This window comes from Tachyglossus aculeatus, chromosome 5 (assembly GCF_015852505.1).
Source record: "Tachyglossus aculeatus isolate mTacAcu1 chromosome 5, mTacAcu1.pri, whole genome shotgun sequence".
Classification (NCBI taxonomy): domain Eukaryota; kingdom Metazoa; phylum Chordata; class Mammalia; order Monotremata; family Tachyglossidae; genus Tachyglossus; species Tachyglossus aculeatus.
This window is the reverse complement of record NC_052070.1, coordinates 16,371,682-16,383,806: the sequence shown is the minus strand read 5'-3', so window position 1 is coordinate 16,383,806 and position 12,125 is coordinate 16,371,682. Positions and strand designations below refer to the sequence as shown.

Genomic DNA, 12,125 nt, shown 5'->3' with positions numbered 1-12,125 from the left:
GATCTGGGAAGAGGGCCCCCAGAAGAACACACACGCCTGTGTGTACACATATGCACATATCCTCTCATAAAAACATGCACGCAGGGATACACACATGTACACACTCACACACATTGAATGCTTTGGGAGTTAATCCTTTTGGTAAAACCCACCTGTTTTCACAGTGAAATCGAGCCAGGATATCTTTGGCTTTGGTCTGACTGTTGAGCTGAATGGCCATAGACACTTTCGAATGAAGTGGAGCATAAACTCTTATGACTCCCTCTGGTATGTCGGACTGCAGACCCAGGAGAGAAAAAGAATCCTTAAGTCAGGGCCAACATGAATATCCTGTCAGAGACACAGTTCTGTGATCCCTTCTAAGGATGCTCACAGTGAGGGCTCATCAAATGATGCTAATAATATAAAAATTGTATTTGTTAAGTGCTTAATAAGTGCAAGCCTGTACTAAGTGCTGGGGGAGATATAGTATTTACAGATTGGATGATGTCCCTGTCCCACATGGGACTCTCAGTCTAAGTAGGAGGGAGAACAGGTATTGAATCCCCATTTTACAGATCTGGAAACTGAAACACAGAGTAGTGATGGGACTTGCCCAAGGTCACACAACATATAAGTGGCTGAGTCGGGATTGGAAACCAGATTCTTCGACTCCCAGGCACATGTTCTTTCCACTAGGCTACACTACTTCCCTTATGAAAAACATTTACATATGCAACTATTAGTCGCTGTGATCCATCAGAGGCACTTCTAGAACAATGAGAAGACATGCCAGAGAATACACCTGACAGGCCAAATACCCATCTGCATGACTTCAAATAACCCACTGTGCTGAATGGCAAAAATGGGCAGGGTTCTTAAAGCAAATACGGATTCTATGAAATGTTTTCAAGCTGTCAGTAGACATGACCACTGAACCTCCAGAACACGCCATTTCCCGGGAGTCCCAGGCTAAACGTGATTGCTGACAACTGATAATTCAATGCAGGGGAGGGTGGAAATAGGGGAAGAAAGAAATGGGGAACATATGCCATTGCAGGAGTTGCATACTTTGTCTGGTAGCGAGCTCCTGAAAAGAGTGGTTTCAGAGGGCAGTTTCCTACTTACTGGAAGCCCTAGGTTTCTGAGCCTAATGCTGGCAGGCCATCTTCAAGCACATGAGGGTGGGACATAATTGGGCCACGGCTAATGCCTTGGATAGCCCTGACCTAGGGCATACAGTGCCCTGCATTAAGTCCATAGAAATGGCTAAGAAATAGCCATGTCTCTGCCCCACTGTAATCACATAGGAAAGGTAAGACAGAAAAAACAAGTAATCAACATAAATATGCAGCTAAATAAAATATTTCAAAGAATTTGTTGAGAGGAAGCAATGGTTGTGGGATGTGCTGGTTGGCTGGTGAATGGCTGGGTTATTGAGGAAAGCTCAAGCTGTGGGATATTTTATGGTTAATAGGATTTTGAAGGTTGGCTATGCCCAAGAGAAGAGAAATGGCATTGCCTAGTGGAAAAAGCATGGGCATAGGAGTAAGAGGACCTGAGTTCTAAGCCCAGCTCCATCATTTGTCTGCTCTGTGACCTTGGGCAAGTCGCTTCACTTCTGTGTGCCCCAGTTACCTCATCTGTAAAATGGAGATTAAGACTGAGCCCCATGTGAGCCCCACTAAGCGCTTAGTGCAGTGCTCTGCACACAGTAAGCGCTCAATAAATACGATTGAATGAATGTGAGACATGGGACATGGACCGAGTCCTGTCTGATTAGCTTGTATCGACCCCAGCACTTGAGAATAGTGCCTTGCATATTGCAAGTGCTTAACAAATACCGTAAAAAACACCAAAAAAAAAAAAAAGGAGATGGTGGAGGAGAGAGAGGGATGGAAATTTTTACTAGTTTTCTCCAATCTCACCTAGTAGAACTCATAAACCCTTCAAAATGAAAGAGAAACAAATTCTGTGAAAATGATTATGTCGGTTCTGTTAGTTGTCAGTGTGGATATATGAATACCAGGCTTCATGTTCTATTCCTCAATCCATGGGACATAATAATAATAATAATTGTGATATTTATTAAACACTTACTATGTGCCAGGCACTGTACTTAGCACTGGCTGGGTAATATTAATAATAATAATTATGACATTTGTTAAGCGCTTACTAGGAGTCAGGCACTATACTAAGTGCTGGGGTGGATGAAAGCAAATCGGGTTGGACACAGTCTATACTCCACATAGAGCTCATAGTCTCAATCTCCATTTTACAGATGAGGTAACTGAGGCACAGAGAAGTAAAGTGACTGGCCCAAGTTCACACGGCAGACAAGTGGCAGAGTCGGGATTTCTGGAATCAAGCCTCCCATTCGCTGATTCATGGGAAAGCCATTCCTTTCTTGCTGTCGTCAGCCTTGTTCCTTCTCAGAAGTTACAGATGGTCTGCTGATCCCTTATCTGTTATACATCCCCAAAATCTGCTCAAAGGACTAAGATCTCCATTCATCTAAGCTCTAATGTGTGCTGCTTAAATCCTGTCAACTGGTGATGTTCAGTTTCTTCGGGGGTGGCAGTGACACAAACCTCCCCATACAAATCTCTCCTAGGAGGTCAAACCTGGGAGCTGTTTCCCCCTGGTAACTCATCTGTCCTCAAGAGGTGAATCTACTATACTTCCACCCAACCACATTGCTCCTTGGTGGCATTTAACAAAAGACTTCACCTCCAGAAGTGAAGGCTCGTTTTCTTGGTGACCAACTCATTGGGACATCACCCTATATGCCTTATGATGGGAAGCAGCATGGTCTAGTGTATACAGCACAGGCCTGGGAGTCTGAAAGATCTGGGTTCTAACCCTGGCTCCACCAACCTGTCTGCTGTGTGACCTTAAGCAAGTCACTTAACTTCTCTGTGCTTCAGTTACCTCATCTGTAAAATGGAGATTAAGACTGTGGAGCCCCATGTGAGATAGGGACTATGTCCAACCTGATTAGCTTGTATCTACCCCAGTACTTAGAACAGTGCTTGACACATAGTAAGCCCTTCACAAATACCATCATTATTATTATTATGATTAGGGCTAGGACAAGACATTTTCATGCCCCACACACTGAGGAAATGCCCTCAGAGCAGCAGGGCCTGCTGCTTCGCTGAACTTGTTGCCCTGGGCTTGGCAATAATCAGGGTTCCACAGCCATAGTTTATCATCAGGCCTGCTAGTTGGTGGGATTGTAGTTCTTTGCCACATTTCATATTGTGCCTGTCCAGGGAAACTGGCTTGTGCATTGTATAGGCCACCCTTGCCATTGACTCCAACTACCCTACCTCTGGCCTTTCAGGCCTCTCTCGATCCATTGTCTTCCTTCTCAGGAGTTTTCTTACACTCTTGTCAAACATCAGCTGCTTCTTGGTATTGTTTATGGCTGCCTCGTTCATCTTTCTCACCTGAGAAATCAGGAAGGCTGGAACCTGGAGGAAAGGAGAAGAAATGGTGAGGCCACCAGCTGCATCTCACACTGTTATCGGTTGACCTATTCTGGCTTTAGCCTCCTCCTCTGTTTCTCTCTTTCAAACTCCCCCACCCCCTCTCCCTCCCTCTCTTTCCCACTCTTCCTCTTTCTCTCTCTCCTCTCTCCTCCACTCTCTCTCCTCTTCTCCCTTTCCTATCTCTCTCCCCCTCTCTTCTTCTCTCCTTCCTTCTCATCCTTCCCTCCTCTTTCTCCCTCTTTCTTCTCTCATCCTCTGTCTCTCTCTGTGTCTCTCTTTCCTTTCTTCTCCTCTTCCTCTCTCTCCCTTGGTCTCTCCTCCTTCCTCTCTCTCCCCCTCCCCCTTCCCCTCTCTCTCTCTTCCCCCTCATCCTCTCTCTCTCCCCCCTCATCCTTTCTCTCTCTTTTACCTCTGCCCTCTCTTATCTCCCTCTTTCCACCCATGTCCCTAGTGGACCCTCCACATCTCCCCTTACTCCTGACTTCCAGGGCCAGGCCATATAGGAGAGAGAGATGACGGCACCTTGACCCTCACCCTCCCACCCACCTATGCCACTGGGACTCCCATCAGCTCCTGCTCCAATGTGGAAGGACTCAAACCCCAGTAGTAGAATGAGGCCATCTCAACTATTGGAAAATCAGGAAGGCTGCCACTATGACTACTGTGTTTGGTGGTCTGGCCCATGAAAATCCTGAAACTTGACTTTTCCTGTACTATTTATTTTTGTCCTTGACTTTTATATTTTTGCTTCATCTTTTCTTGCATGTTTTCAACAAACCTCTCCCCACCTTTTCCTCTGGGAATCACCTGGGGGCTTGCCTTTGTTGATGAAGAGATTTGGGGCCATAGTCATGGAAGCGTTGTCTATAAATCATTCATGTACTTCTTTCCCAGGGCTTACTATGAAATACTTGCTTCTTATGGGCAAGGGACATGTCTGTTAATTGTGTTGTATTGTCCTCTCCCAAGCACTTTAGTACAGTGCTTTGCACACAGTAAGCGCTTACTAAATACCATTGATTACTTAGGAGAGTAACAATACTTCCCCCCTTCAAAGACCTACTGAAGACTCACCTCTTCCAAGAGGACTTCTCAGACTAAGCCCCCCTTTTCCTCAGCTCTCCCTCCCCTCCCCAACACCCCGACATGCTCCCTTTGCTCTACTCCCCTCCCCACTAAAAAGCACTTGTGTAAATTTATACATATTGTGTAAATTTATACATACCTATAATTATTCCATTAATTTATATTAATACCTGTTTACTCGTTTTGATATGTATATATATATAATTCTATTTATTTATATTGATGCTATTGATGCCTGTTTACTTGTTTCGATGTCTGTCTCCCCCCTTCTAGACTGTAAGCCCGTTGTGGGCAGGGATTGTCTCTATTGCTGAATTGTACTTTCCAGGCACTTAAGTACAGTGATTTGCACACAGTAAGCACTCAATAAATACAATTCAATGAATGAATGAATGAGAGTACGACAGAGTAGGTAGACATGTTCCCTGAACACAAGGAATATGCAATCTAAAGGTTATTACTTATACTACTACTATAAATCAATCAATCTGATTTACTGAATGTTTACTATATACAGAGCAGTGTATTAAGTGCTTGGGAGAGTACAATACAACAGAATTAGCAGACACATTCCTTGGCCATAACGAGCTTACAGTCTTCCAATACTACCACTGTTTTCAGACCACAGAGAGATCATTTGGGGTTCTGGATGAGGTAGCTCCCTAAAATAGAGCAACTGACTCCCCTCCCTCAGGCAGTGTCAGCTTAGAAGTCACCATAATCAATCAATCAACTAATGGAATTGATAGAGCACTTACTACAGCAAGAACATGTACTAAGCACTTGGGAGAGTTCATTATTCTAGAATTAGTGGTCACATTCCCTTCCCCTAAAATGCTTATAGTCTAGACAGGAAGGCAGAAATAATCTCAGTCAAGGCTGCCCAGGATCAGTAAGTGATGGCAATACTGAAGACACAAAAAGCAAGCGTCAGAGGACACACAGAAGAATGGTGACTACCACTCTCTAGGAGGTTTCCAAGTGGCCAGCCTCAGACCATGATGATTTTCTGAAACTGGGGGATAGTGTGTTGGGGGGGGGGGGGCACACTGCTGTACATGCCGGGGGCTGTCCCGCAGAACCCCCCCACAGAAGTTGGGGTAGCAGAGGGAAAAACATAGCTCTGACAGGCAGTGAGAATTGGGTAGGGAGTACTCACAGTCCACAAGATATCCTGGTAGCGAATCAGAAGTCGAACAATATGGGCTGTTGTTGCGGCCACCTGCATTTCTTCTTGGTTGGAGCGCTTGCCTTTGTAGATGAAGAGATTTGGGGCCACAATCATGGAAACATTCCACAGGCTCATTTTGTTTTTCCCTTCGTTTGCAATCACTTTCTTGAGGAATGTCAAGAAAGCCTACAGGAGAATATCATTCTTGTAACAGTGTAGTCCAATCATTTCCAAAACTTCTCTTTAGCTTCCTTATTCTGTTTTTCCCTCTTCCTTCCCACATTCCCTTCCTTCCTTCAACCATTTTTTTCCCTAATAATAATTAAAACTGGAATTTCTTAAGCATTTACTATATGCCAAGAAGTGTACAAATCTCTAGGTTAGAAACAAGTTAATTTATTGAGCATATACCATGCATAGAACACTGTACTAAGTGCTTGGGATAGTACAATATAACAGAGTTGGTAGACATGTTCCTCTCCCACAGTGAGCTTCCAGACTAGGTGGGGAAGACAGACATTTTTATAAACCAATTCTGGATATGTACACAAGTGCTGTGGGGCTGAGGGAGGGCTGGATAAGGATGCAAATCCAAGTTCAAGAGTGATGCAGAAGGGATTGGGATAAGAGGAAATGAAGGCTTAGCTGTGGAAGGGGCCTTTGGAGAGAATGTGCTTTTATTAAGGCTTTGAAAGTGGGGAGAGTGATCATCTGTCAGATATGAAGAGGGAGGGCATTCCAGAGAGAATGTGGGAGAGAGAGTCAGTGGTGAGATAGACAAGATAGAGGAAGAGTGAGTAGGTTGGCATTACAGGATCAAAGTGTGGGGGCTGGATTGTAGTAGGAAATCAGGGAGGCAAAGTAGGAGAACTGAATTGTACTTTCCAAGTGCTTAGTACAGTGCTCTGCACACAGTAAATGCTCAATAAATATGATTGAATGATTGAGAGCATAAAGTAATTAAATGTTTTCAAGTCGATGGAAGGAGTTTCTGTTTAATGAGAAAGGGAATGGGAAACATGAACTAAACAGTTTTGCCAAAAGATGATCTGGGTGGCAGAGTGAAGTATGGACTGAAAGGAGGAGGGACAGGAGGCAGGGAGGTCATCAAGGAGGCTGATGCAGTAATCAGGGTACAAGGCAACAGTGCTTGGAATAATGCAATAGCAGTTTGGATAGAAAGGAAAGGGTGGATTTTAGCAATGCTGTGAACCAATAGGATAGAAGGTTGAATTGATAGAATTTGGAGATGGATTGAATCTGTGGGTTGAATGAGAGAGATGAGTGAAAGACAATGCCAAGATTAAGGGCTCGTGAGGCAAGGAGGATGGCGGTGTTGTCTACAGTGATGGGAACGTCAAGGGGAAGGAAGGTCAGGTCAGACACAGTCCCTGTTCCACATGGGGATTCACAGTTTAAGGGGGAGGGAAAACAGATAATAATGATGGCATTTATTAAGTGCTTACTATGTGCAAAGCACTGTTCTAAGCACTGGGGAGGTTACAAGGTGATCAAGATGTCCCACGGGGGGGCTCACAGTCTTAATCCCCATTTTACAGATGCGGTAACTGAGGCACAGAGAAGTCAAGTGACTTGCCCAAAGTCACACAGCTGACAACTGGTGGAGCCGGGATTTGAAACCATGATCTCTGACTCCAAAACCCAGTCTCTTTCTACTGAGCCACGCTCCTTCTCTAATGATTAATCCCTATTTTATAGATGAGGAAACTGAGGTCAGCTAAGTGATTTGCCCAAGGTCACAAAGCAGTCAAATTGCAGAGCCGGGATTTGAACAGTCATCCTTCGATTCTTACCCATGCTCTTCCCTCTGTCTTTCATCCTTTATTCTTCACTCTTTCTCACTTCCAAGGGACTTTGGAAACTTAGGTCAGGTCCCTGAATTAGTCAAGGTTTTGCATTTTACCATTTTCTTAGCATTCTCATAAGAAACATTAATAATATTTCCCACAGACTGCTTGAAAACAAAGGCTGTCATGTATGTGGGCAGGGAACATGTCTAACAACTCTATTATATTGTGGTCTCTCATGCTTAATAAAGTACTCTGCACAGAGTAAGCACTTAATAAATATGTTGGATTGACTGCTTGTTAATTTTCATATATTAACTGCACCATAAGGAATCTATCTTGCTTTGATAATGCCATTACTTGTGGTTAATGTGATTTAAAAATTTGAACATGTTTCTTTCCTTTCAGAAAAATTCCACTAAGAAAAAGATCCGTCTTTAGAATATTGAATTACCCACAGTTCTAAACCAGTAGCACCTCTCAGCTAAACTAGGGGAAGGATAAATCGGTGCAGACAGCTTGAAAATCCAGATCTCGTGAAACCAATTCAATTTTTGGACACTTTCTCTGTTGCCTTTAAATTCTGCCCTCCTTTCAGTCTCTGAGGGGATTAAATAAAGGGCTCCCCAGTGAGAAACTGTTTCTGGCACATTTTCAAAAGAGAGGAAAGAAGGATCAGAAGAGATCAGGGTCAGAGGTCAATTTAGCCTCTCTCTAAGAGAAGGCTTAAGTCTCTTGAGGGCTCCGGATTTTCTAACCCTCAGGATTTTGGCTCTCGGACAAGCATGATAAAATGGATGGTCTAAATTCAAGAACCAGGAGATCCAAGCCAAGCCAGCACCAAAATTGGAAAACAAAATGTTCCTAAGGTTCAGAGTCTCTGAAGAATTTAGCCAGTCATGCTTATTGGGGAAGTGGGGATTATTGCCCTTTAGGCATCAGTTTGGCTCTCTCTTGAATCTCTTCATCTGGACACAGGTAGCATAGAGAATTTCATTAGGCTTTTGGCTTTGCATGCTTTGTCCTTCAAACTTTGCTATCTGCTCTTGGGGTCTTACCCAACACACTGCTATTCATTTGGTTTTGAATCCCTGAATCCCTGAAAATCCCTCTTCCTGAATTCATCCAGTATCAGGGCATCAGGGACATTTTTTTTCTTGGACTTGAGGAGGAAAAGAATTTGCAAAAGTGGGTATTTGAGGAAAATAATGAGTGAAAGTTCACATAATATGACTGGAGAACCCTGCTTAATACATGCTAGTGTAGACCTGTTTGTTAATTGAAATTAACAGTAACATTCAAAACCTATTCTGGCAATCAATCAATCAATCAATCAATCGTATTTATTGAGCGCTTACTGTGTGCAGAGCACTGTATTAAGTGCTTGGGAAGTACAAGCTGGCAACATATAGAGACAGTCCCTACCCAACAGTGGGCTCACAGTCTAGAAGGGGGAGACAGAAAACAAAACCAAACATACTAACAAAATAAAATAAATAGAATAGATAGGTACAAGTAAAATAAATAAATAAATAGGGTAATAAATATGTACAAACATATATACATATATACAGGTGCTGTGGGGAAGGAAAGGAGGGAAGATGCAGGGGATGGATTGGGGGACGAGGGGGAGAGAAAGGAAGGGGCTCAGTCTGGGAAGGCCTTCTGGAGGAGATGGGCTCTCAGTAGGGCCTTGAAGGGAGGAAGAGAGCTAGCTTGGTGATGGGCAGAGGGAGGGCATTCCAGGCCCGGGGGAGGACGTGGGCCGGGGGTCGATGGCGGGACAGGAAGGCTGAGTAGGTGCGAATGAGGTTGTCGTTAATATAACTTAATGATAACAAGGGCCTTTTTCCCGGGGTGGGGGTGGGGGATATCTCCCAATGATATCTCCCGGAAAATTTTGCCAGGGTAAAAATGAATAGCAAATGGAATTATATGCATTTCACCCTCTTTCCTGCTGCCTTTTGCCGACGTGTAAAGTTGCTAATGAATGATGAAATGGATGACTGGGTCAGCAGTAAGGAGGGAAAAGCAGAGGGGGCTGGGTAATTTCCCCCAGTTCAATCAGAATAATTAATAGGTGACCATATTTCTTGATCACAAAGGGAAAATCTCCTTGCTCAAAGGCACAAATGGGGGAGACTGTGATCACAGTACATACCTTGGCTGTGTCTCTGTTGGCATCAGGCAGTAACATGATTAGCAGATGCAGAGCTTGGAGCTGCAATTTAATCTTGGAGATTCCTAAAAGCAAAACCAAGGAATAACATACTTTAAAGATACTGATCTACTGGAGAAGAATAAATACGGTATTATTAAATACATACTAGGTTATTTATTTATTTAAATTAACGTCTGTCTCCCCCTCTAGACTGTAAGCTCCTTGTGGGTGGAGAATCCATCTACCCACTCTGCTGTACTGTACTCTCCCAGGTACTTAGTACAGTGCCAGGGCTCAGTAAATACTACTGATTGATAGATTAAGTGTTGTGGTAGATATTACAGAGAAGCAGTGTGGCTCAGTGGAAAGAGCACGGACTTTGGAGTCAGAGGTCATGGATTCAAATCTTGGCTCTGCCAATTGTCAGCTGGGTGACTTTGGGCAAGTCACTTAACTTCTCTGTGCCTCAGTTCCCTCATCTGTAAAATGGGGATTAAGACTGTGAGCCCCCCGTGGGACAACCTGATCACCCTGTAACCTCCCCAGTGCTTAGAACAGTGCTTTGCACATAGTGCTTAATAAATGCCATTATCATTATTATTATAATCAGATCAATCATCAAGTCTATGGCCATACCACCCTGAACGTATCTGATCTTGTCTGATTTCGGAAGTTAAGCAGGGTCGGGAACTGGTTAGTATTTGGATGGGAGACCACCTGGAAAAGTGGGAAGCAGCAGGATATAGTGGACAGATCATGGGCCTGGGAGTTAGAAGGTCATGGGTTCTAATCCTGGCTCCACGAATTGTCTGCTGTGTGACCTTGGACAAGTCACTTCACTTCTCTCGGCCTCAGTTACCTCATCTGTAAAATGGGGGTTAAGACTGTGAGTCCTGTGCAGGACAGGGACAGTGGTCCAACCTGATTTCCTTGTACCCATCCGAGTGCTTAGTACAGTGCCTGGAACATAGTAAGCACTTAATAAATACTAGAATTATTATTACTACTACTTCCTGTAATAGCAGAAGAAAGAGCATTTTTTGAGCTCTTTGTGGGCAGGGAAGGTGTCTACCAACTCTGTTATATTGCACTTTTCCAAAAACTTAGTATAGTGCTCTGTACACAGTAAACGCTCAATATACCTGATTGGTTGATTGATTGACTGACCCACTGGGTGGTTGCATTGTATTAAACCCTTGGGAAATAGAAACCAAAAATTAATAAGAAGCTTCCCTGCCCACAAGGCGCTTAAACTATTATCAGGGAAAAGGCATGAAAATAATCAAAAATGGAGAAGCAGTGTGGCCTAGTGGAATGAACACACATCTGAAAATCAGCGGACCTGAATCCTACACCCTGGCTCTGTCACTTGCCCACTGGGTGACCTTAGGCCAGTCTCTTAACTTTGCTGTGCCTCGGTTTTCTCATCTGTAAAATGGGAATCAAATATCTGTTCTCCTTCTCTAGACCATAACCTCATCTCTAGACTGTAAGGTCATTGTGGACAATGAACTTGTCTTCCAACTTTGTTTTATTGTACTCTCCAAAGTACTTAGTACAGTGCTTTGCACACAGTAAACACTCAATAAATGTGACTCATCACTTGATTCCTTCTTAGGCTGTGAACCCCATTTGAGACAAGGACTGTTCTGAATCTGTTATCTTGTATCTTCCCCAATACTTAATATAGTGCTTGGCACATAGTAAATGCTTAACAAATAGCACAGTTACTATTAATACCATTTTTTTATGATATTCTTTAAGCACCTACTCTGTGCCGGGCACTCTAATAAGTGCTGGGGTAGATTTGAGGTAATTGGGTTGGACATAGTTCATGTCCCACATGGGGCTCACAGTCTTAATCCCCATTTTATAGATGAGGTAACTGAGGCTCAGAGAAGTTAAATGACTTGCCCAAGGTCACACCAATTCCCTCCGACTCCCAGGTCCGTGCTGTATCCACTAAATCAATCAAAAACACCAAGTAATGAAAATGCAATCTAAATAAATTGAATGTACAATTAACATACATTCCTAAGTGCTGAGGCTAGAGGTGGCTGATGGGTTTGTATACCTTGGGGTGCTGGGAATATATCTTCTAGACTGTGAGCCCATTGTTGGGTAGGGACTGTCTCTATATGTTGCCAACTTGTACTTCCCAAGGCTTAGTACAGTGCTCTGCACACAGCAAGTGCTCAATAAATACGATTGAATGAATGAATTAATATCAGGGAAAGACTGATGGATAAAGTAGAGTTTCAGGGTATGACTGAGACTCTGAGGTAAACTGTGGGATCTGGATTTGGGTAGCTGCCAAGGTGTCCTCCCTCTGCTGTACTGGAGAATGGGCTTCTGGGAACCTGGAGTTGTGAGGGACTGGTAGTCTTGCTCCACTGGGGGTGACCCTCAGGCTACCAGTGTAAGAG

At 43.7% G+C, this 12,125-nt stretch overlaps 1 protein-coding gene across 1 annotated transcript in view; it reads right to left on the bottom strand.

Moving 5' to 3' along the window:
* ARHGAP28 (Rho GTPase activating protein 28) overlaps window positions 1-12,125 on the bottom strand; it is a 167,736-nt gene that overhangs the window by 13,416 nt on the left and 142,195 nt on the right. Inside the window, exons 10-13 of the mRNA XM_038747531.1 lie at window positions 9,700-9,782; window positions 5,719-5,916; window positions 3,312-3,455; window positions 153-277 (exon numbers count right to left, since the gene is read on the bottom strand). Coding sequence (XP_038603459.1) covers window positions 153-277; window positions 3,312-3,455; window positions 5,719-5,916; window positions 9,700-9,782 — 550 coding nt within the window. The remainder of the gene's footprint in view (window positions 1-152; window positions 278-3,311; window positions 3,456-5,718; window positions 5,917-9,699; window positions 9,783-12,125) is intronic.